Genomic DNA, 26,229 nt, shown 5'->3' with positions numbered 1-26,229 from the left:
AGATGGATGGATAGATACCAACAAACTTGAAAATGAAAGATTTACAGCTCTGGGGGTCTGCACTAGCAACACACTTCTTGACTGAAAGGACTCACGGAGGGTCTTTGCCAAAACGCACCCAGAGACTCCGGCTGTACAAGGCCCTCGCCTGCTGCCTAATAAGGCGGATCAGGGCGGATAAACACCAAGGTGCTGTGGCACAACCTTTGTGAGGCAGGAAGGGGTTCCCAGCCATGCCTGCTGCCACCAGTGCTGCTCAGCAGCAGGGCAGCCTGTTGTGTCATGTGCTATTTCCGAAGCTCTTCATGGCTACCTGTCTTTACACCGCCCAAACTCGCCTCAGGGTTCTTGTTCAATTGTCTGAACAGCTCAACCTCACTCAAACCAACCCCTATTTGTTAGTAATGCATGATTTAGTAAATAATGGTGCATGCGCTCGCAGGGAGTTTCTGTGACGTCGTAGTACACGTAGCTCCTCCCGGTCGTCATCTCCTGGTGCTGAAAGGAACCCGTCACCTCCCCCCAGTCTGCTCACTTCCACTCTCCCTCAAACACTTCCTCGAGGAACCAGGCCCCCCACTAAGTACCCAGATGCACCCTGCACTCCAGGATCCGACACGCCTCCTCACGGATCGCCTTTGTGCCAGTGCTCTCCCCCCACTCTCGCTGGCGTCTGTGGGTCCCCCCCCCCCCGCTCCCCCCATTGGCCCGGGCATCTCTCCCTGGCCAAAAGCACTGGCGGCCTCTTCTCTCCGTCTGCAAAGCCTTCAGGCGCCAAACTCTCTAATGCATGGATTGATTGGCCCAGCACTGTCTACCAAGGGGGTGTCTCTCTTGAGCTCACCAGGGTTCAATTTCCGATAAAGAATCATTATAAAAGGATTCAATAGCATCATAAGATCTCATAATTGCATCATGGTTGGATTGCTTTTGATGCTATTCTAGCCTTTAAGTGGGGATGCGTCAATATAGCAGAGTACAGCCTCACGCAGACGCACAGTGAACGAATCACGGTCTGCAACGTCAACCACACATTTTGGGGGAAAATGTTGGACCGTGCTGCAATGGGTTCCGTCTGAAAAGTGACGTCAATAGTCAACCTCTTTTCGAGGAATCTGAGTTTATGTCGCAGACTCCGATTTTGTCAGAAATGAAGCAGTATTCCCTTATGTTGAAAAAAACAATTCCATCAGTGGAAGATAATCCTTGCTTCAGGCCATCAACATATTATGACTGTCGTGCAATATTTGATTTTAAATTGGAAATATATTCGTAACAGGGCTGTCAATCAGCCGTCCAATTTACATGATGGTGACCTTCACTTTGCAGCTTATGCTGCATCTTAAAACGAATATATATATATGAGCCCCTGTATGTCCCATCGCATCGGGATAGATATAGGATATTTATGAGCTCAAATTAAAACCCCACTTTCCGCCTCCTACTTTTCAGCTACACAGAGGAGGACGGTAATGAAACGGGCGTCGGCTTCTTAAAGGTCTGCGTTGACTCACGCCCCCCCCCCCATGCGTTATTAATACATGTAAGCCGCAACCAGCATTCTGTCAGCATGTCGGGACCCCCACGGGCCACGCAAAGCTGTCATGATTGATCTGCGTTTGTGCGGTGGGATTTGCGTGCAGGAGTGTGTATTGTCTGGTTTAGATTAGGGGTGACCTCAAACCTCTGATGGAGGCGTTAACCGGGGGTGGTCTTTAATAGTCAAAGCAGCGTTCTGAAGACAGTGTGCGTCTTGACAGCAGGGGCGTTTCATTGTGGGGACGGGGGCTGCTTAATAAATGTCCTTATCGTTTGTTTGATAAACCCTTTGTTTAATGGCAGTGGCATCATCCAATCACTTTCTTCTTTAAGTAGAGCCCGATGGAGTTAGTCTAGAGAAGGTGACACAATTTCTCGTGTTTGGCAGCACTTTGAAACCATTACAAATGTTCAAGAGTCATGAATGAAATGATGAAAACAGCCATGATGAAATCATGATGATAACAACAGGTGTCATACTCTGTGCTCCCTTCTTCATTGTTTGCACTTCTGCCTCATTTTATGGTGCTGCGCTTCTGTTCTATGCGCTCAAACACATCATTTTTATGTAATAACATTTTTAATGCTTTATACATTTTTCATGACCGGATGTGAATACTGTGCATATTCAGAAAAAAGGGAGCTCTCTGTCTCCATAGATACTGGCCACTGTTGGATCCATAGATATTTCCTATTAATGACGGTATATTATATAAGCCTACGCCACACTATAGCATATCAGGCTAAACGCAGCCTGGTGCTTTCTGTCAAATTGAATGCAGATGCTTCATTTTTTCGTCCCACGTTGAAAGGTTGATTTGTTTGCGGAGGCGGTTGGTCCTTTAACAGAGATCCTAGGCCTCGCCTACAGACAGCTGCAGCAAACTAAGATTGAAGGACATTGAGGCGCATATGTAAAATAATATCTACAATATATGATTTAACGTTCGGTCCACAATGGGTCTGGCCTAATGAATCACATTCGACCATGCAAGGTCTTCAGACATAGTCGATTATATATATAAAAAAAAAATGAATGAAGTCCCTGTGCACAGCCTTTGGATTCTTAGGTGCTGGTGATGTGCAGTCAACAATAGTATATCAAGTCAAAGAAGTGTATAATCACCGCACACTGGTATAAGCTTTTTTTGTTTTGCTGTTGCTTCGTTGAATTAACAGCAAAATGCATTGTTCACAACGTGATTTTACACTTGATAGATTATATATATATATATATATATATATATATATATATATATATATATATATATATATATATATATAGAAGTAGTGAATAAGTGGATTATTATAAATTAACGCAGTCGTTTTTGCTTGGCACGATTGTAATACTGTATTGGGACATCGGCATGTTTCTATGGATCATTGTATAAAGACATTGATAGTAATTTAGTATTCACTATTCTCACAGTACCAGTGATTAATCACGGCACATACGCAGCAAAGTACCATAAAATGTGAGCATGACGGAGCCATCTGTCCCCCTCTCTCCCTCTCTGTGCAGGCCACCAAGGATCTGAAGCAGTACGACAACAAGATCATCGAGTGCACGTTTACCAACAACACCTGGGTTTTCATGAAGCAGAGAATAGACAAGAGCTTCCCCAACTCCTACGACACAGCCATGGGTGAGACCTGATTCTCCCCTCATCATTGTCTTAATGTCCCGTTGGAGCGGGTTATCTGCCCAGGCTGCGAGCGGTGTCTTCGCTGTATTCTGTAACGTAGCGTCTGATTGGTTTCCCGTCAGAGGACCTTGTTTTGTTTGGATTATGTCTGGAAGGTTCTAGTTTGGACAGTAGAAGAATCATGGCCAACTGTTGTGTTCTCAGCGTTTGTTTGCCTCTTCGTGTTTACCGCCAGAACTCTGCTACTGATCGCTCCTCTGTCGCTTTAAGTATCTTCAAACAAGTGGCTAGCGAGGAATCTGTCAAACGTTGCTTATCTAATGTTTTACACCCCTGGAAGAAGCAATCGCAGAGTCTAGACTAACTTTCTTTCCCCTGTGTGTGTGTGTGTGTGTGTGTGTGTGTGTGTGTGTGTGTGTGTGTGTGTGTGTGTGTGTGTGTGTGTGTGTGTGTGTGTGTGTGTGTGTGTGTGTGTGTGTGTGTGTGTGTGTGTGACCCTTTGTTTGTCCTTGTGTGTGTGTGTGTGTGTCCCTCCGTCCGTCCGTCCGTGGGTGTGTGTGTGTGTATGTCCATCCATGTGTGTGTGTGTGTGTGTGTGTGTGTGTGTGTGTGTGTGCATCCAGCCGTGTGTAACAGCATCCAGCACCCCGTCACCAAGGAGATCCTGCTGGACCTGGTGGACCGCAGCACCCAGGGGGTGCAGCAACCGGCGCAGGGGCGCAAGCACCCCCCCGACCCGGACGCCCAGCTCATGCCCCCGCCGCCCTCCAAGAAGACCAACCACGCCGAGCCGTAGACCCGCCGGCCCCCCGCCCGCGCTCCGTCACGCTTTGGGACAAACGACGGGACAAATTGCGCATTGCAAGAATTTAAAAAAGCACCAGCGCCATCGTGTCCACCCTCGCCCGGTCGCCTGCAGCAGGACGGACGGCTCCGTCTCGGCCCTGGACATTAGTCTAATCAGCGCCACGTGGGCGCCAGCATCCACAAGGCTGTGGAACCCCTCTGATCGACGGCCACGAGCGCCATTCGCTTTATTGTGTAGCGTGTAGCTTAAATTGCAATTGTTCTTATCGAAGTGAGACTAAAAAAACAAACAAAAAATGAAGACGGCGCCATCCCGGTTTTCCCTTATTTATGTTTTTGTGTTTGTTTTTTTGTTTTCTTTTGCGTCTGAGCTTATGACAGCGTGGTTTGTGATGGCTACACGATCATCTATGCAGACGATGTGTTTCCATGATGTCAAGGAGAGGCTCGTGTTTGTGTTACGCTCCGAGAAAGAGTAAACATCAACACTTCACCCACAATCTGATCACAGGGAGGTAATTAGAGATTAATTGAAGATCCTGCAGATCAACAGATTCCTATTATCTCCCCTCTCTGGTACACGAGCCTCGAGAAGCGTCCTCACACATCCAGCTCCCAGTGTGTAGCAGTGTGTATCGTACCAGTCCTCCACCGCCACATCTCTCCCCAGGTGTCACAGAACACTTGTAACACGCTGTTCTATCTCTGTCCTCCCCCCCACTCTCACGCTCACAAAAACCAACCCGTTCACAAACTACAAGGAAGGGAGCTCATTCGTTTGTTCTGTTTTTGTTGAGCTTTCACTACAGTTATAATGGGTTGTCTGATTCTCCAATGCTTGCAGGGGGGGGGGGGGGGGGGTTGTTTCCTGTCGACTGTCCATAGGCAGTGGTTCTCAAGGGGGTCCCACGGGAGGCCCAAAGCCCACTTGGAACTCCAGCTAAGCCCCCGTATGCATGTGTGAGTGAGCGGGGTTCAACACATTAGCATGCACTCATCACACAGATACACTCTTCCTCATGTTTGAGGATCAATACGCAGTCAAATTGAAGCGGCTTGATCCTACCGTCTTCGTCTCATATTATCGCCCGGTTGCAGAGATACGACTCCCAATAGGAATACATTTAGTGACCTTCGGCTTTGCGTTGGTTTGGCAGGTCTTTGTCCTAAAGCTGCGGTTTGACAGTGAAGAGTTATGTTTTTATTAAAATGGGCGTTTTGTTCAGCCTGTGCAAAGAGTTAACAGAGCACGGTGGGGAAGAAAACAGCCCTGTAAATACTGTTGTGCGTTTAGGAGTTATTGTTAATTTGTCAGTTTGGTTGTTATTTGCTTTTGTTTTGTTCTTGTGTGTTTGTCTTCTTCACAACAGCAGGGACCGGTTCAATCCATATGAAAAATGTAAAGATTGATAAAAGTTCAATATCTGCCTCTTGTCTGACTAAATATGCTAATTTCACTATTATGCGTTGTTGTTTTTTCTTTGTTTTCCCCCAATTCAGAGAAATTATCCTCTTACGCGCGGATCATTTGAAAAGATTGGCCAATTGGTATAATCACACCTAATCGCGAGTGTGTTTACTTGTGTTTTGCGACGTTTTCTCCCCATAGTGCGAGTAGCTCAGCCGTGCTCCTCTCCCCTCTGGCATAAGATGAAAGCCGGCTCAATCCCATCAAAGCGGCCCCCGCACCTTTCTGTGGAGAGCTGGCTGCAGCCAGGACCCAGGTGCGGGCGACGTCACAAACAAACTGGCAGACACACAAACACGCAAATACCGCCCGAGCAGAGAACCACGTGGTCGGTCGCACTCTGCTTCGGAATGACCGGACGGAGTATCAAAGGTTTCATCTCGCCCCGTTTCGGCAGCTACAAAGAAACCGTGTTAATAACATTTCTCTGTGGGCATCGCTGCGTTCGCCGTCGGCCTGCCAGTTCAATAAGGAGCCCGCCCGCATCGACGCACACAGGCGCAGCGATGCGGCCACATTAATAATGCGTTGTTTTCTCCGAGTCTGTTTGTGCCCCGGAGGGGAAGCAGCAGTCAGGAGTGGGGGCCGTGCCGCTGCACGGAGCTGACCTCGTGAACCCGTACAAGCCTGTACACGTGTCCTTGCACACATACGCACGCACGCTCACACGCACGCACGCGCGAACGCTTCTGAGCAGGTCGTGAGGATCCCTTTCGTCTCCGGTGCTAAACCCCCAGGCGGCCATGCAGGAGGATACTTGCATGACAATTTGCACTTAATACCAGCTCTTGCCTTGAATATGAATTCCTGCCAGTCAGTGTTTTGTACAGCAGGTGGGAGTTGTTATTTGTGTGCGTGTGTACGGTATGTGTGTGTGTGTGTGTGTGTGTGTGTGTCCATCTGTGGTGGGTATGTGCTGAAGTTACAGTGAAATATGATGCCACGATAAGGAGATTCAGAGCAAGGACCAGAGGACCACCAGGCTCACAAACACAAGCCATGGCCTGTGGGAACCAATAAACAATGGATTAATATTACATAGCTAGTGGAGGCCGTGCTTCACACCTATTTATACCTGGCATGCGCGCTGATATGGATAGTAGGGCTCGCTCTGGTAATGAAGCCGGGCAGGGCAGCCGACCCCACTGCCGTCTCTTGAATCAGAAATGTAATTGCATGTGGCTGCAGCGCGAGGGAGGGCCCGGTGCCACAAATCTATTACCACAAATGTACCGAGCCTCGGGGGCAGCCAGGGGGAAAGAAGACTTCCATTTCAGGGGTGGGGGGACATTGTTTGTCAGAAACGGCAGTCGTCTGCTTGGCATCTGTTGCCATGAGGGAGACATCAGAGTGGTCATTAGCACAGCCCCATCCAACCCCCTGCTCTGCTCCTCTCTCTGCTTCTCCTCCCCTCCCTCTGTTCAGTCTCTGAATAACCAGGTGGTCTCAAGCTGCCTGCTCACTGGAGCAGTTGTCAAATATCAAGCGATAACACCTGGAAGGCGCCGCTGCTCTCTTCAGTCGGGTCCTCTCGACCACCGAACCCAAATGTTCTGCACGCGGCTTAGCCAGGTTTGAATTTAATCTAAAAACCGGTGGAATCCGGACTGTGCGTCACCGTCCCGGCATTGCAGTGAGCACCAGAGTGGTCTCGCACCCAGTGGGCCACACTGCAGGCCCATTGATTGATACACTTTATACATGGAAGTGTTGCACACACGAGTCACAGGGGAACGCCACAGACAGACCAGTAGATAGATAGATAGGAGCACACCGGTGGTGCAAGGGTATGTTTACGCTCTGCCAATATCGAACGCATCGTAAAGCATAACAAAGAACCTGTGCGTCGCTTCTATTGTTTGGCCACCTGCACTTTCTGTGTGTTGAGGTACAGCGGTTTAAGGGGCATCGCTCGATTTCCACGCGGTAATGTTCTGAAAGGTATTATGGCCAGGATATAACCTAATGTACCTTAAGAAAGAAAATCTCATTTAAATGAGAAAGTCTCTAGGCCAATGTTTGTGAACCAGCAAATGAAAAGTAAAATGCCCCTTCATGCTTTGTCATCATATAGGTCCCATACTGCGATGCACGCCTCTTAATAGAACAGCTCGACCCCGTCTAGCTAACGGCCATTGCGCTCATTTTATCGATCAATGAGACCCTCAACGTTCGGTAATAAAATAACACAAAGATCTTGATGTAAAAACGAAAGCGGGCTTCTTGAAACGTTAAGAGGCGTGATGGGTGGAGGATTACAGTCTGATGCTAACCCATTGCCACTGGGGCTTTATGATGGGAGCCCTCTCTGTTCCTAATGGTGTCCTAATGGGAAGGATGATATAGATGATACATAAAGTACCAGCTCGACCAGAGTACCGAGAACACCGCTGTGTGTGTGTGTGTGTGTGTGTGTGTGTGTGTGTGTGTGTGTGTGTGTGTGTGTGTGTGTGTGTGTGTGTGTGTGTGTGTGTGTGTGTGTGTGTGTGTGTGTGTGTGTGTGTGTGTGAGAGAGAGTGAGAGTGAGCGCTCTGAAAGCTTTTCTATTTTCCTGTGAGAGATACGCAAACACTGACCCCTTGAAAGCCTATTTTCTCCTATGTGAAAATCCACGTGAACCGTGCAACCTTTAAATTGGCTTCATGGTGAAGTAGACTGGAATAACCCATGCAAATCATGTTGGAGCTTCAAGGGCGTTAAATAGTATCAATCTCTATAAAATTCCTAAATCTATATGATTTAGCATGACAATCGTTCCAAGACAGCGCCCGGGATGACTGGATGTATTTTGGGAAATGCTAATTGGCTTCTGCAGAATAAATGTAATTTCTGTGAATCCGCCATGCTCCGTTAAATATTCAACGGAATAGTGGGACAAGAATGGAGGGAACATTCTTCAGTACCTAGCAGTCAGTGGCTCGTGTACTCAATAGACTTTTCTGGAAGTTGAAATCTTTCATGTTAATAAATGTCTGTTGAGTCACTGTCTACGGCCGAATGAGGTAACAAAGTGGTGATGGTGATTGGTCCACTGACCCTTGCATTTGCAGCAGTATGAATGTTATGAGCAATGTGTCTATACCAGGGTCAACGAGAACGAAGCGGAAATCGACGAGACATTACCGGTTTGGGAGGTTAAACAATCATAACTGACTTCCCCAAATCCTCCGTTACCAATATAATTAGTCAATATTAAACAAAGCCTGTTCCCTTTACACAGCTCTTCGGCTGAAACACACAACAAAGTGATTTGGGAACACGTTTTCCTTTTTCATTGCCTAATAAGCAACTAACTAATTTCTGAGTAGTCTGCTTGTCACCCTTGAAGCTGTAGTGTGCCGCGGGTCAGAATGGATCTGGCCCTCATGTTTTCAACGACGTGGGCTTTAGAGGGAAGCGTTCTACCGTCGATCCAATCATGCAACCGCTGTAAAGCTACACAATATTAAAAGTCGACCTTGACAAAGGCAATTAAAATGTACTCGGCGACGGTGATCTGGATATGTCATTTCTCCCTTCTAATTACTAAATTACTGTTCTGGAATGATATCCGTCTGGAACGATACACACCCACTCATCCCAGCTTAAAAACCACAGCAGGCAGCTGGTCTCTCTACTATTTTACTTATGCATATTACAATGAGTGGCAATTAAGAACCAATGGCATACATTAACCACACAATGCTGTCACAGTGTCCATCCGCTTGGATGAACCACCTGCCGCCTGCTCGCTTCACTAACACTTTGCCATGAAATCATCCAATAGCAATGAGGCCAAGCTACTTTTACTGCATCGATGGCAGCAGTTAACCACAAAGACATCATCACAAGTAATTACAGTTGGCAACACAACTTATTAGGGTCATTCATTAATGATGTTTGTGGTAGTGGTGAAACTACCGAAACAGTAATTAGTTCATTGTAACATGGATAAGTGGTTTATCAACCAATGTCAATAAGATTGCCTGTCCAAAATAAATGACATACTTTTGCAATACATTGTAGTTGACAGATGTGTAGAGTATATAGTCGTATGCTTCATAACTCAAAGAGGTAAAAGGCATTTATTGGAACAAATTTACACGCAACAATGTGCCCATTGCATATCTTAATTATGCATTGTATTAAGCACGCAGCTGTGCGTTATGTTATTGTGTAAACAAACAATTAATTTATGCCCATTCAAATTCAATTCAAACAATAATTTCACATTTAACCACTTTTATGTGTCGTTTTCCTCCATGTTGAAATCCTATTACTGGTCATACTTTGCTATAGTGAAGTCAAAGGACATCCCTAAATGACCTAGGAAGGAATCTTCAGAAACAATGCAGAATGGGAGCTACAGGAATACTTTCTGAGGTTCTGCTGCCGACCCAGCCCTGTAAATGAATGGCCGTACACATCTTGCTTGTGCGTGGGAGTGGGTCAGGAAATGTGTGTGTGTGTGTGTGGCGGCATTCCCCTTGGCGTGGTCGTGTCGGTCAGTATGTCTCTGTTGTCTGGTGAGCAGCAGCAGTAGATGGATCTCTGCAACCGGAAGAAGTGGAGCAGGAAACGCGTGCTTTGAGCATTATACTGGTGTGATCCTGGATGCCATTCGGGAAATGTTAAGCACGTCTTTAGTTTCGCCCTCAATTACGACTCCTTCACCTGAATGGAGTCTTCTAATGAGGCGCTTTGTCTTCCAGCGCCTGGATCAGCCTCCCCACTTCCAAGCCCTATGAACAATATCCCCTCGCAGCGAGTCATGGTGTTATTCATACTGGCTCTGGGGCGAGTGTCACCATCATGATCTATGACTGTGACAGAGACGTCTTCAGGCTCCAAATCAGTCATCGCTCCCTGCTGGGGTTAACAGGATCACAACCGCTCTGACACAGAGACGCTGCACTGTATCTCAGTCATGCCCTTTGGTCTGACTACGAATACCTTCTGCCTGTCCACACTGTTAATAAACAAACCTGAAAACAAACATCTTTCAAATCTTTAGCTGTCAATCCTGCTTGGTAAAAGGATAGATTTAGCTTAGATTGGCGACAAAGAGCAGAATTGATGTTTGAAATTGCATCTTTTGGCTTTGCTTTTAATTATGTATTTGGGATATGGGATATGGAGTGGAGAACGGCGTCTGTATTGTAGTTGAGGTTTTTTTTTTCATTTATATAATGGAGGAGTGGGAGGTACAAGGGCTTTGAGATGAGGACCGGTCTAAATGAAAGGCAGAGAGGTGTCTTTGTAGCGCTGCGGAACAAGCCTTTTGTCTATGTCTGTAAAGAACTGATCCGAATCGCTGGCCGTTTGACTTTAACATTCCATCACAAACGATTCAGGGCGCAGCCTCAGCCACGCCATCCCGCCCCTGAGACACATCAAAGAACCGCCTCTGACTCATAACCCCTACCAACACAAGACATGAGGAACAGCCCAGGGTTGATGGTCAGAGTCCAGTGAATGTCTCCTTGTCTGGAAGGGGGCCTGCCCAGCCCCGTAGCCGGGCCTCTTACTCAAACCCCTAACTCAAACCCCTCCGCCCTTCAACCGGCCACCAGTGTTCATTTTCTACATTTAACGTCAGAGCCTTTTGAGGCTGAACAATGCGTTCATGGATCCAGTATGTATTTCCAACCTCAGTACTGTGTTTCTGTATACAGTGGTTGTTACATCTTTCTTGTGAAGGTCCTATAGGAATGTGTGAACATAAAAACCCATGCTTGATGTTCTTCATATCCATTCATGATCCATTTTCTCCCTGTTCACAGTTTCTCTATTGAATTCTGCCATCCATTTGACCAAATCCTGTCCCATTCAACCCTTCAAGAAGCTGACACAGGGTATTTTAGTCATTAAGTACAGTCATCTTGGTAATGTTGTAGACTGTGGATGGCAGTACAGTACTTATCAAGAGCGAGTACATCTATGTGATGGACGGGTTAAGAGGGTGAAGTGCATGCAGAAAACTCCACTAAGCAATTAAATGGTTAAAATGCCAGGCAGGGGAATCATACGCACTGCTCTCGATACGAGATGCATGTCAACGCAAAGTGTGAGAGCTCGCTGGTGTGAAAGGCTGCCCTCACTTTACAGCCCTTTACATTGGACTCTCACTGCGGCTTGAGAGCGGAACAGGGCCTGAGGGTCTATTCTGGACTCCAACTGGGTAGCCTTGTAGAGTTGTATTAAGTGAACAGCAGCTTTTAAATACACAGTCCGCCCTGGGACTGACCTATCGGCAAATATGAACTCAGGCCGATCGTCTGACCTTTAAATCTTTTTCCTTTGGCCTGCCCTTTGCCGTTGTCGATTTACGCTGCACATGACCGCCCCCCTGGGGAGTCTTTGATCGATCCGAAAAAGACCACTGCGCTTCCAACTAACTCAGATTTGCATTTTCGTGTTAATCTACCGTATCGTTAGCCTCATAGGCAATTATGCTATGTCATATTTTAAGGTTCATCTTGTTTTGAGTCAAATAGATGACTTTAGCAGATAGTGTTTATGGAATGTAAAAATCACTCTGATTGGGTTAGGATATAGCCAATGAGGAACAGGGAATCAGCAGCGTTAGGGGAGTAGCATTAACCTGACTTTGTCTGATGGATTGATTCGCATTTGCTCAGCATATCCATCTGGGAACCTTCCGTTGGAGAACTTTTGGGAAGGGGCAAACATACTGGTTAGCTGATTGGATAAACCATCTGTCCATCACCACCTATGCCATGTTCATGTTGTTAGACTGAACAGTCGCTTCTCGTTGCGTCACACCTAAACCCGCCTCAAAACCCGCCTCAAAATTTTCTCCATCGCAGGTTACCAGACTGATCTGCGAGTAAATACAATGGAGCTCGCGAGATCAGGATGGCACAGGGAATCAGCAGCGTTAGGGGAGTAGAGTTAGTTAGGATATCACAATTTGGCCAAAATATGACTTAATATTAATGACACGCTTCTGGCACAAGAAACTTGCATCGATGGATTTATGCATTTTATCAAGACCCGGGCTGCAGGAAGACTGAAAACATTAAGGATCCAGCCTAGGAACCTTGGTACTGTTAGCCAAACACCAAATTACACCCCACTATCGTGGGTCAGGATGTGGCCGCTGCAGGACCAGCTTACGCTAGCTACTCTAACACCTTCCTGGCTTGGAGCAACAGAAAGCCTTGCTCCGGCACCACTAAGGCCCATCTAAGAGGAGGAATCTGGCCCATTAGTCCGTCCTTCATCTCAGTGGGCTCTCTTGGTGATGTGGGATCGGTACTTCACTTCCACATAAGTCCTGAAGCCCTCTTTCTCTGTAATGAAGTAACGGGAACATCTTATTTCAAAGCATCCTGTTGCCATGACGCCGGAGCTCATAGCCTTGCTCGCCGTGTGACAGATGTTCAGGGTTGTTTGTGAGGGAGCGTTTATTCTTACCCGTTTCCCTTCCCTCCTTCTGCTCCTTATATTCCTTATTCATGTTGGTGACACATGTCACGATTCCATGCAGCGGATTAGACCAAGACCTCCGCCCACTCCCTGAGGTTTAACAGAGAGTGCACTGGCCATGTCCCCAAAATAATTGGCTTCTTCTTCTTGTTACGGCCTCTTTGTTTGCGGCGCTGCGCTGCGTAATAAAGGACTTCTACTCCCCTTGGTAACAATGGATCATGAACGCCCGTTATAGTCGGGGCAAAAATACCTTGGCCATGTGACGTGATGAGTCGTCTCTCTGTGCCCTGTGCGGTTGTCATGTCAACGATACATCTGAGCGAAGCAGCTGTGGCTGCTGATTGGTTGCAAATGGGCTGTTCACACCTCAGAGACAGGCAGATTGGCGGGACAGCCTAGAGAAGGTGCTCCCGCTGTCTCCCTGCAGCCGTCCTAATGCGCTGCCGCTTATATGGGCCGCTAATGACACACACGCTCACACTCACGCATACACGCACACACACACACACACACACACACACACACACACACACACACACACACACACACACACACACACACACACACACACACACACACACACACACACACACACACACACACACTCTAAATAATCCCGGACCTTCAACTACAGACAGATGGTTGTTGAAACCAGTCTATATGAATTGTATCCTGTTCTATGAAGTAGTGCCAGACTATATACGTTCCAATATGTACGCACTGTGGTGTGGGGGTCATAAGACGGGGGGCACGTCCTTGAGTTCGGGCCTAGGGAGGACCACATTGAATTTGGACTAAAGTACCCATTTTATATGCTCTGTGTCAAAGTTACATGTACATTTACGCATTATTTTAATTTCAATACTGAAATTCATCTCAAAATGGGTCTCAAAATGGGCATTTCAGTGAGGATTCCTCTAATCACTTTAGGGCTAAGCCCTCGATGGTTTCATGTGCCAAAAAAGTTCCTGATCTAGCTAAATATGTCCATCCAAAGGTGTGATATATCATACCGCCGTACAGATGTGCACAACATGCCTGATCCAATGTTAGGTGATGACACATGAGTTCCCAGAGTTTCTACATCACAAAAAATATTCACAGATCACAAGATATGTATGCAAACTAACCTCTTGTTCTCACACATAAATAAGGTCTCTCCTTCCTTCGGATCCTAACCTCTAAACTCATGCCCATCTTGTGCTTTTGGATCATTTTGTAAATGTGCTCCAACTTAATTTGCCCGTCGTCCACTTTCTCAGAGTTTGCATCGGTAAGTGGCTGTTCTGCCTTCGTAACAAAGGCACATCTTCTTGGCACCTAATGTGTTTAGGTGTGTGTAATGGTGTTATGCCTTAACAGGTATTTCCAAGGCTAGCGTACCTCTACTTTACGGTTGTCATTAGTGCTTGGTGCTACACAGCCGATGACTGTTCCTTGAGATCCATTAAGGCCATTAAGATACATTGGAATTCATAGTGAGGATCATTGGATATCAGATAATTGGTTGGTTTTTTGTACAGAAATATACAGAAAAGAGATAACATTACGAATAATTACCCATTAGTGCAAACCTGTATATATGTATATATGTATATATATATATATATATAGGGCTTTTGTACTCATTGGTGTTGACATGATGGATAGCGCAATCGGTATGCGATACAACAATAGCACAATGCCCATGTGCACGGCAGAGATGCGGATAGGAGCTACACAACAACTTTTCTGTTTAATAGCGGCATGAACACGACTCTATAAAGACAACGTTGATCGGAGGAAGTACATTCTCTGCCTTTGACGGCACAGATGGGCGGGCTATTGCTGTGAGGAAACACTACCTATAAGTTAGCTTAATAGCGCTGTAATCTCAGCGCAATGACCACATTACTCATGTTGACTGAGGAGATCAAAGAGGATATTAAAAGGGAAGGGGGTGTGTGCGTCTGCCATGTGCAGGCGTTGGGGCTTATTTCTTATTTGATTCACTCCAGTTCTCCACACTGCCGGTTCACAGTTAGAAAGGCTACACATAAGCTGACTTGCATCATTCCTTCCTGCATCTGTCGATCTAACAGCCAAACAATCCACCACATGAAGTCCTTTCTTTAGGATGGTGTTATGGTTAGATCGGTCTGTTGTTTGCTTGGGACGTTGAGTATAAATCACTGGCAGAGACCACTCAACAGAGCTCCAAGTCCTGCTCTGGTTTGTTTGTTAAAATGCTATCTACACTGTGCAGTCTTTTTACTTGTTAGCTTGGATGCATTAGGGTTTCAACTTACGCTCAAACTTATCACCTTAGTTTACAGGTTAGGATGTGTCAGTTAATCGGAGCAATGTTAAAACTCAATTATATTTTTGAACATTCACTGAGGCCACACTGACTATATTGAAAAAGGATTTGGTAAATTTGCTGTTAAATTGTGATTTAATTGAACTCATTAAGAAGTATAGTATCTTTTATCTGTATTGACTGATACAAGGCCCATTTTCTGCATTGCGTCTTTTTCTGGCAGAAATGCGATGGGGAGGCACACAGATTTGGACGCTACTGGAATACAATAAATATAACATTTATTAAGATTGTTGCTTACCAACCAATTTTATGCATGCAAATACTCTTGAAGACCTATCTTAATTTGTCAGATTGTCATGCACTATCAGCCAATAAAACAGCTTTTGTTTTCTACCAGTGCTGTTGGCTGACGTTTGGGGTTAGTGTTTCCGATTGCTCTACAACTGCAATCTGAAACTTTAATGCAAAACCAGACTCCCCCTCTAACTCTTTGACTCTTTGAAATGAACACGATTGCCCGTTTAATACGTCTCAATTGATCCTCTTTCACTCCTGCGTCCAGCTTCATGTAAACCCGGCTGGTCGTCATTCCAGAGGTCAACATCCTCAGCACACTAGTGTCAAGTGTCAGCGCTGATCACGAGCGGCTGCCTGGATACCAACGCCTCTGCTGTCACTTCAACAAGTATATCAGCATTGAGCTCCACACCTCCACACAAGATGTACCGTTATTGTGTTGCTCTCCATAAAGAAAGGCACTGAGCACAGTTCTTTCTATTGACCTTGATTTCAGTCTGCCACGTTCTCTTGTAAAGCCGGTGGATGGGAGTGAGAGAACATCTCTCTTGTCAACAGCCTCCCAAGTGTATCAGAACATCTTTTGTGTGAAGGCAAAGTGGAAATAGCAAATATGTTGTTGTTTTTTTAAATCGTTGTGCGTATGGATCAGATGGGATGGCTTGGAGATCCGGATGAAGAGGACTTAGTTTACGTTTATATTCACATTTAGCAGAAGCTTTCATCCAAAGCGACTTACAACGGGTCACACACACATTCACACGTCGACGGCAGAGTCAACCATGCAAGGCGACAGCCAGCTCGTCGGGAGCAGTTCGGGTCAGGTGTCTTGTTCAGGGACACCCGACAATCGGCTAGGAGGAGCCGGGGATCGAACTAGAAACCTTCTGGTTACAAGTCAACCCGCTCTAGCGCTGACACACTTAGCGCAGCGATACCAAAGTGACCCGTCCATTCAAGTGGACCACCGTAAACAGGACCACCTTGTTGTTTTTAATGCTGGGGAGAAGTGAGTCAGTGTAGGGACCATGAGATGAGCTATGAAATGCAGATGGCCGCTAGAACTGCTGTGATGAGCCATGGCTCGCCGCTCACGAGTGGGTTCCTAAACTGAGGACCAAGACGTAGCAGTGTGTGCTGATGCAACAGGTCCAGCTGTCCTGTGTGTCAGATTTGATGAAGTGGGCAAGGTGTAAGAGAAACGGAGTTCCACCAGCCTGTTGCTTAATACATAGAGCTTATACTCCGCTCTGTCACTCAAATTGGAATTAATAGTCAACATGGAGGGACTTAATTCAGACGGTATTACACAGGCGTATATTAGATTTATCTTGAAAACAGGTCATTGGTGCAGGAATGTTGAGAAAATGTGATGATTTGGGATTTATTGGATAGGGCAGAAGTGACAAAACATGCTAGAAAGATAATTGTTAGTGGGTTGCAAGCTTGATGAGAAACATTTTATGGTATTGGTTGAGCTGTTAATCCTGCCGGCAGGGAAATGTGTTCCGTTATCATTTGCTTTTTATATGTTGGCATACTTTGTTGAAAAATGACCAGAAATTAGCAAGCAGGGTGAAAAAGTAGCATTTCAGTTCATGGTAGCTTAAAAGCACTATCAATGTGAAAAAAAGTATATTATTTTGAATGGTGAATGATTTGGACGATTTCCTCTTAAAATAACCATGACATGAAAAGCTTTTATTTAATAAGCTGTCTAAACAACAGAGGACACACAGACGCTTTTATAAAACCTGGAACCCTTTCCTCAATGGGAAACCAATAGGATTGGGTCCAGGTATGGGGGGGATTAGCTTGGAAGTAAAGCAGGGTTGACCGTAGGTGAGGTGCTGAGGTGTAACGTTACCGTGGAAACAGGGCCCATTTCAGGCTCGCACACGCCGCATTATGTCCACAGAGGGTGTTTGGGGGGTGGGGAAAGCGTTGTGTAACCTTCCCCAGGACCCAGCTCTGGACCTGGGCTCTGGGTCTGCCGGGCCTGGGGGGCGTGTGAGTGGACCGGGCGCTGGGTGGGAGAGCCTGTGATCACTGCTCTTATCTTCACAGGGGTTCGGGGCTGTTGTAGCGCGGCAGCTGGGGATGCGTTGAGTCATTTGAACTGAATAAATCAGGACGTCTTATTGTTATCCATAAAAAACTAAAACTTCTGCCAAAGCCAAGGTTATATTTTGCAAATGGAATGAAAAGTTCACATCTCTTCAAGGTCTGGCATTTAGCTAGCATCCTTTGTGGGCTGTCTGTGGCTTTGGGACAACCATTCATTTTAATATTCGAGAACATTTTGTCCAATTTCTGTCAAAGGGCCATAGCTGGGTGATATTATAATTTGTAAGCGAACCATAACCTCCAATATGTGGGTAGTAAACAGACCTCCACAAACAATCAAGCCCAAGCTGCAAAATAGCTATTGAGTCTTTGGTTACCATACATGGTTAGTGCATGATTATTCTCCACTAGATTCCTGGAAAATATGGGGCTTTTATATTCAGTTATTTATTCAGTTACTATCAGTGTACACGAAGCGGTCAGCGGTGCATCTGCTGAATTATCTGTGTGTTTGTAGACAAACTACAGGGTTGTGTTCTTACTGCTGTTCTGAATAAGTGACTAACGAGAACACATTGAGAATCTTTCTAAGCTAAAAAGTGTATTCCCCTCACATGAACAGAAATCAAGGCTACTCTAACACTGCAAGTCAATGGAAGCGTCTCACGGAGAGCAAAAAAAAAAGCAGACTGCACTGCTGAATATTCACTTTTCATCGCTGAAAGCTGAATGTCTTCCCCCGTTTTGACCATATATGGACCAACTATTCTGTACCCCTCCCTCCATGCCTGATCCGACACAACCATAAAAACGCTTTATTAAACATCTACCCTACGCTTGTCAAGAGGTCGGACTGAATCCTTACGCAACAGTTCACACACACAGTCCATGTGACGCACTAATGGACCTGGACCAGGGGAGATCCGCTGGCACCTGCCAGGGCCCTCAGCGCTGATGACTCAGGAGGTCTGCAGCGGTGCGCTCCACTGCATGTAAATACATGTTGCACGGTGAACACGGCTCTTAAGTCCACAGGGGTCTTCCGTTCTAATCGCCGGCTTACGTGATTGGCCGTCGCAACGGGATGTCGGTTGCGTTTCTCCAAAAGTGGATTCCTATTCTACCTTTCGCCAGAGGCTGCTGCTGCAGGTTTTTTTCGTAGCCCGGTGTGCCCCCCCCCCCCCCCCCCCCCCCCCCCCCCCTTAAATGTACTGGCTTGATTCAGATAAATGGTTGGACTGGCGTTTTCGCCTCAACCCCTTGTTTGCAATACAGGTCCCCTAGAGTACTTCTTCACTCTCTTCTTCAATCCCTGACTGAGCAGCCGCCGTGATGTATTAGGGGGTCTCCCCAGAGAGCCAACCTCCCGTTCCCAGACCCCTCTGAAGCGGGGGGCTGAGGGGTTCACCTGAAAATGCGTAGCTGTGCAGGAGGTAGGTCAGCCATTTTGTGGACGGCAGATCTGCCTTTCCATCTTTGACTTTATGTGCCGGTGTTCTGGGAACAACAAATGGCTTTTTCCTCATGTGCTGAATCCAGATGCAACCACCCTCTCTGTGGCAGGATGACACAGGAGTCCGTGGTCTGGATCAGAAGCCTGGTAGGTGACGGAAGTCTAGGCCTATAGTGTGCTTCGTAGCCGGGTCTATGAGTGACGCCCCTCTTGGTTGTCGGTGGGGTCTTGGATTGATGCTTTCAGACCATCCCTTATCGTCTGCAGGACGGTCCATGTACCGGGCCATGCTCCCCAGGTAGCCCTCCTCCTTCCCGGACTGAGGATGCTCTCTTTGGGCTCTTGGGGTTTGCGTTAAGCCTTTCTCTGGCTCGAGTGCTCCCGCACTGTGTTGGCCATCGAGGACCCTAATGGACCGTCTACCTTGGCAGTATTCTTGTTTGGGAGCTGACTTCTCACTTTCTTTCTCCTTCAGTGAGCAGAACCCAGTCGTAACCTTGGCACCAGGACTCGTACTGGAGCCACTCCGAGCACTCTAGGAGGGCGTGTGTCTTTCCTGGTCAAAGAAGGGCACTGTGGTTGGAGTCTGCCTGTGGCTCTGGCTGTGGCCTGCTCAGTAAGGTGGACCACAGGAGATCCACACCGGGATTCATCTGAGCCCAGGGTCTTCAGTCATCCCCCCAGGGCTTGGAGAACACGGTGACAGACAGGTCTCCGTGACGTCCTTAATCTTCTTAAGAGCCACCTGGTGGCTTTGAAGGCAGCCATTGTTGTCAGTGTAGGGAGTCTAGGAATGGAGGTAGGACTGCAACCTCTGCAGACATGATGAAGGCTGAGGAGGGGACAGGGGGTTGTTTGACTGTGGCGGGCTCAGATACACCTGAGGCCTGGAGATAGGGGCTGCTGGCCGGGCTGGCAGTGGGAGCGAGACACAACGTTGTGCTGGTGGTGTCAGTGTCTGTCCTGTTTTCGTCACACAGACATTTGTAAATACAGGGCAGCCTTATGCTAAGATTAGCCAACTGTCCAAACGTTTCTGGTCGTGCTGCTAAGCTCAGACAAATATGAAATAAACAATTGACAGACTGCTGTTCAGTTTTAGGATGCAAACCAATGATTCACCGATAGAAACTATGACCCAACACTGTAATTATACCTTTTTTTTAATATTGTTTCTTGGTCACAGAAACGGCAAGAAGACGTGATTTTACCTACTTGGGGCCTAATAGGCTTTTAAGGCTGGTGATCTGCATGTATGTCCTTATCTCGTGCGGTGGGTATCAGAGGTGAAATAAACTTTAGATCCACATAATATCCACGTCTGTCGGGTTTTGATGAAAGCTGGTCTCCTCGCTGCCAGCACAGCTGTTACCGCAGATTAATCATTTTATTTTCAGAGATCTACCTAATGTGCCTGCTCGCGTTTTCGTGAATGTTTTGAAGAATTTACTACAGACTGTCCTGAGAATTTAATTTCATGGGTTTTGCTGAAAGATTGAAAAGCTGCTAGGGGCCGTGTCATAATATCCTATTAACAGATCGTGCCATACTAAATGAGGGTGAAGCTTGGGGGTGGAGTTGCATGTTAACACTTTTATGTTCCGTAGGGAGTTTGGCTAAAGAATTACCTCACAAGTACATTTATTGAACAAAGATTATTGTTAATGATTTCAACAGCACAAGTAACAGATCTTGCATTTTATGTGGGGAAAATGTTTGCATTCGTTAGCAATCCCATTATAGGTAAGATATCCAAAAAATGCTGAACCTTTCTTTTAATGTAGCCTAAATACCAAGTACCAGGAACACCACAATTCCATTCAATTCATATACTTTATGGTAATGAATAGGCTAATGCACATTGAATACAAAACTTGGATCTCAAACTCACCTGTTCTGACTGCTTCAGACGTAATAATTTTCTTTTTTGTGATTCTAAAATATGCAGCCTTTTAGTAATTCGTTTTTTAATAAGGATTACGATTAATTTGGTCTATTTGGTTGCAGGTAACACTTGTTTAAGGTAGACATTGACCGTTTAGGTGGGGGAAATGTGATCATATTGTCATATTGTAGGCCTATAGCAATGCCAATTACCACAATAAATCGAAAATATTGACAGCGAATAATTAAAGCAGCCCAGACTTCTGGCTTGGATATATAAAGCCTAGGTTTTTGTCCTGCAGTTATATTCCCTACATCTTGATGGCCTTACTTTTGGAGGGCTTTAAGAATTCAAATCTGTTAATTTACTCCTGTTTCGCCTCCCTCGGTTATTCTCCATCGCAGTAGACACCAGCGTCGTGGGTTGGGCCGATCTGTGGAGACGAGCGCTGTGGAGCACGTGACCAGGGTAGAAAAAAGGCTCGGTTGATAAGTGCGCTCCTGCTCCCGAGCAGCGAGACTCGGCCAGCTGCTGTCCACGCAAGGTGCGCTCACTGCAGGAGGAGAGGCGCAACAAGACAGGGACCGGCCACTTTGTTTCGCTTTGTCGTGCTGTTTAACATTTTGTTTATAATTGGGAAAATTACAATTGGAAATGTTTCTACAACATTTCACTCACTCAAATCGTTTTAGCGCCAGAGTTGGAGTGAAGGATAGTCCGCTGTTCGTTTGAGGAGTTTCTGTGGATCTGGGAAGATAATGTGAGGTAGATAACCTTTAGTTTTAAATCCTTTGTTTGGGATTGTGCTTTGTTTTTTTATTAAGCTATGGTTTACTGTCTTTTGCTTTTGTTTGTTATGTTCAATTCATTTTGGCGACTCAATGGATCTATTATTTTCTAAATGTAAGTAATTTTCAATTTTTTTGGGTTGTTGATAGTGGTAAGTAGCTCATTATTATTTTCCAGTTTAATTGAAAAAAAAAAAGGGGTGGTATTTATCTTTTATCGTGAAATGCATCTTGCTTGCCAATTTAGATATGGTTTATAAAATGGATTTCTTTTTCTGTTTTTAGTATTTTTACCCCAGAAATGTATTGCTTGATAATGTGATTTCTGAGTTTTTTTCTGTACAATGAGAAAGGTCTCAATAAATATTTTTCTTATATCCATTTGTAGGTACACCAAACATCAAATTTGACTGCAATATCCTCCCCCAGACACAGCCATGAAATCTGTGCTTGATGGTGTGGCAGACACCACCTTCCGGACTATCACCTCGGGTTTGCAATATCTGGGCTCCAACGACGCCAAGTATGACGACCCCACCATCCACGCCGACTTCATTAAGGGCGCCTTCGGTATGCAGAAACCCTCGTCCGCCTTCCGCAGCCACACGTTCCCCGACAAAGTACCTGCGGACGAAGATCTCATCCTCAAGGGCATGTTGCCCTACCCTACCAACGCCACGGAGCTCCTTGGCAACAGGAGCGCCTTCGGCGAGGACGGCGACACCATGCGCTGCAGCGAGAACTTCATGGACATGGAGTGCTTCATGATCCTGACGCCCAGCCAGCAGCTGGCCGTGGCCGTCATGTCTCTGACGCTGGGCACCTTCACCGTTCTGGAGAACCTGGTGGTGCTCTGCGTCATCTTCCAGTCCCGCACCCTCCGCTGCCGGCCCTCCTACCACTTCATCGGCAGCCTGGCCGTGGCCGACCTGCTGGGCAGCGTCATCTTCGTCTACAGCTTCCTGGACTTCCACGTGTTCCACCGGAAGGACAGCACCAACGTGTTCCTCTTCAAGCTGGGCGGGGTCATCGCCTCCTTCACGGCCTCCGTGGGGAGCCTGTTCCTTACGGCCATCGACCGCTACATCTCCATCCACCGGCCGCTGTCCTACCGGCGCATCGTGACGCGCACCAAGGCGGTGATCGCCTTCTGCGTGATGTGGACCATCTCCATCGTCATCGCCGTGCTGCCCCTGCTGGGCTGGAACTGCAAGCGGCTCAACACCGTGTGCTCCAACATCTTCCCCCTGATCGACAAGAACTACCTGATGTTCTGGATCGGCGTGACCAGCGTGCTGGTGCTCTTCATCATCTACGCCTACATGTTCATCCTGTGGAAGGCGCACAACCACGCCGTGCGCATGCTGAGCCGCAGCTCCCAGAAGAGCCTGGTGGTGTACTCGGCCGACGGGACTAAGGTGCAGAGCACCCGGCCCGAGCAGACCCGCATGGACATCCGGCTGGCCAAGACGCTGGTGCTCATCCTGGCCGTGCTGGTGATCTGCTGGGGGCCCGTGCTGGCCATCATGGTGTACGACCTCTTCTGGAAGATGGACGACGACTTTAAGACGGTGTTTGCGTTTGCCACCATGCTGTGCCTGCTCAACTCCATGGTCAACCCGGTGATCTACGCGCTGAGGAGCAAGGACCTGCGCCACGCCTTCCTCAGCTCCTGCCACGCCTGCAGGGGCACCGGGCAGCAGCTGGACAACAGCCTGGAGTCCGACTGCCAGAGCCGCAACACACACTTGGCCGCCCACAGGGCGGCCGAGAGTTGCGTGAAGAGCACTGTGAAAATAGCCAAAGTGACCATCTCGGTGTCGAGTGAGACTTCCGCCGCACCTGTCTAGTCGGGCTCTCTGATGGGATGTATGGGTGAAGGGTGGTCGGCACCTCCAACCATTGAGGCATTGAGCACGCACTTAGAAAAGAACGATCCAGAAGAAAGGTTTGACAGAATTTCCTCTCCTGCGTCTAGCTATAGTGGTGAACTAATTATTTATGTTATGTTAATGTGCCAGTGTATTGTGTAGTGTTTCAGTGCCAAAGTGCCAAATGGTAGTGAGAGGAATTGGTAAGGACGGAGGATATGAAGAACTACAAGACAACCATTAGTCTTTTTCTACCACAGACGTCATGGATTCCGATTAATGAAGGCATATTATATTTTTGTATTGTAAATTCTAAATCAATATATCTTCATTTATGGGATAAGGGGCTACTGACATTTTTATTCGTGGATATTCGATTCTGTCACTCATGTCGATGTGCACAAGAAGGAGAGCAGATTATTGCCCCTTGTTGCTTGAGGATATGTGAGAGTCATATCATTTCTTGGGAAAAACGACAACAAATTTGAGTCTGTTTTTCTTTAATTATTGTATTATTCACGTATCTTCTTTTATTTTTATTTTATTCAACACAATCATTCGTCCCTTGATTATTGTCAACTGTATGAAGATAATTGAAGGGTCACTATGCTGGTGAACAATCTGTAGAATAGCTTTTTTCTAAACTTTGCTGAATAAAACTGATTATGTTCTCTGCATAAAATTTAACGGCAGGAGAAAACAAAAAGATTCACATCTTTAAAGTAAGGTGCAACTATAACAACCCAAAAAATATACAGAAAAATCCTACATCTATGTTAAGATTCTATATTGTCCACTTCTTTACTCTCTAGTAGGTGGAACATTCTAGTAATGTGTCTTTGTTCAAATGTTTAGCTAAAAATTGTACAGTGTTTCTTGTGATAAGAAAAACGTGAAACAATAAAAACAAATGTTACATTTGAACGGCACATTAAATAATATTGCTAGCTTTCGCCTTAAGGCTGGACTCAGAGTGCTGGACACTGCTGTTGAATAAAGAGGTTTTGTCTGAATATAGCTGCTTTCTTCAAGTGTTTTGACTTGGATTAAGCCTTATCTGTTTGTGAAACTATGTGACTTAAGTAATTCCCCCACAAGCCTTTTGACAATTGCAGTTGAGTTGTTTTTGTGGTAGCCTCCTCTCAATGGTTGGGATAAATGAAAACAACCAATTCACAAAGGTTTAGTGAAATGCTTTTTATGTAACTTCAAATAAGGCACGTCTGCTGTGAAATTGAAAGCAAAGCAAAGCCAATTCATTAGCTTGTAAGCGGATGGTCATTATGTGTGCATTTATTGAAATCAACTGATGATCCCATTGAAGCAATTGGGGAATAGTGATTTTCTAGTTGATTGTGTAATACTTTTGATCTGTACATCTCACAGCACAATTGTTCCGTAGTCAATTATCTTGATGTAAGCTAACCAGACAGCTATCTATCAGTATGCTTCGCTGCCTCTTGTATTATTGAGTATTCAAGATCAAAATGTCGATTGTCAAGTGGCTTCTGTGCAATGGTGGCATAACAAAGGACTACAATAAAAGAAACGAGTCTCTTTTGTCTTGATGTTTTTGAGATCGTGAAAATAAAGACAAAGATGGTCGACTTTATGAACGTATTTTTTTGCATCGGAAATATGTCAAATTGCGGGTAAAACCAAAACGCACAGTGTATATTCGTTTTACATAATCTAATTATGAAAGAACAGAATGGAAGCTGAGCAGCCACCGCAAAACATGTGGAACATCTTTGGCGCCCCCATGTGGACAGTTCTCTCTAAAATATGTGGCCGATGGATCAACTAGCGAACTTAGCGAATGTGAAACACATGTCACAGATTTTGCAATACACACTGCCGGTGTGTCACTTTGGTCACATTCGGCCAACTTGTATCCATTTAGTATTAAATACTACCAAAACAATCTGACTGATAATTGCATGCGTGTGTTTACAGTTGAGGAAAATATATAGTAATGTCGTAGAGACTTTTTCCTCTTTCCGACCCATGACAGAAGAACAAGTATTTCAGGCTACCTGTTTGTAGGCATACATTGGTAAAGGTAGGCCTTTGTGAAATGATACATTTTTACATGTAAACGATGGGCTAGGCCATTACAAACTGTGAAATAAATAATCTTGTCTTGACTTTTCAGTGTGTTTATTGTATAAACTGCGTGATTATGCTGCTAAAAATATGTTATTATTTAATCATTGACATGGCTACAAGCATTAGGTGTTTGTAATTTGAATTTATGATTAAAGACATGTTGTTTATTACCAACTAAATATGTGTTATCAGGCGATCTTTGAACATAAGGATACATAATTGTAAGGCCAATTAGTATAACAAATGACAGCGATTAATAAATTCAAACAATAATAACGATAATAATCATAATCATAAAAGTAGCCAAATAAAAATGTATCCATAATAATAACAATAGCTCAACATTTGTTCTGTCTATGTTACCTAAATGAATATAAAAAAATACAGTACCTATATAAGCTATAGTACTGCCTTTACAATAGCATTCTCGAAAGAAAACCGGTGACGACACAAACGTTTAGAGAAACTTTTGTTTTTGTTTTGTTTCAAACAGACCCAATTTAAAAGGCCCAGCAATGAATTGTGGGATGTGTAGTTCGTTTTCTAGAACCAAGCGCAAGTGA

The 26,229-nt window shown here is 45.7% G+C and overlaps 2 protein-coding genes across 3 annotated transcripts in view; both read left to right on the top strand.

The window, feature by feature from the left end:
• The window catches only part of LOC130374619 (mRNA-capping enzyme-like), a 47,501-nt gene extending 42,073 nt beyond the window's left edge, over positions 1-5,428 (top strand). Inside the window, exons 7-8 of the mRNA XM_056581488.1 lie at positions 3,062-3,185; positions 3,809-5,428. Of these exons, the coding sequence (XP_056437463.1) occupies positions 3,062-3,185; positions 3,809-3,981 (297 nt within the window). The 3' untranslated portion in view covers positions 3,982-5,428. The remainder of the gene's footprint in view (positions 1-3,061; positions 3,186-3,808) is intronic.
• Positions 5,429-21,413: 15,985 nt separating this feature from the next.
• LOC130374442 (cannabinoid receptor type 1A) lies at positions 21,414-25,168 on the top strand. 2 transcript variants are annotated; one of them, XM_056581203.1, is made up of 2 exons: positions 21,414-21,663; positions 22,075-25,168. In XM_056581203.1, the coding sequence occupies exon 2, from the start codon at positions 22,124-22,126 to the stop codon at positions 23,534-23,536; it is 1,413 nt and encodes a 470-aa protein (XP_056437178.1). In that variant the 5' UTR covers positions 21,414-21,663; positions 22,075-22,123; the 3' UTR covers positions 23,537-25,168. The 2 variants fall into 2 exon arrangements, with proteins under 2 accessions (XP_056437178.1, XP_056437177.1); XM_056581202.1 differs by having other exon boundaries at positions 21,431-21,663; positions 22,116-25,162.
• The last annotated feature ends 1,061 nt before the right edge of the window (positions 25,169-26,229 follow it).

Source organism: Gadus chalcogrammus, chromosome 21 (genome assembly GCF_026213295.1).
Source record: "Gadus chalcogrammus isolate NIFS_2021 chromosome 21, NIFS_Gcha_1.0, whole genome shotgun sequence".
Taxonomy (NCBI): Eukaryota; Metazoa; Chordata; class Actinopteri; order Gadiformes; family Gadidae; genus Gadus; species Gadus chalcogrammus.
The sequence above is the reverse complement of the archived record's forward strand: the minus strand, read 5'-3'. Positions and strand labels throughout refer to the sequence as shown.

Excerpts from the sequence above, each read along its gene's own strand:
- LOC130374442 (XM_056581203.1), top strand. The coding sequence starts at position 22,124 with ATGAAATCTGTGCTTGATGGTGTGGCAGACACCACCTTCCGGACTATC.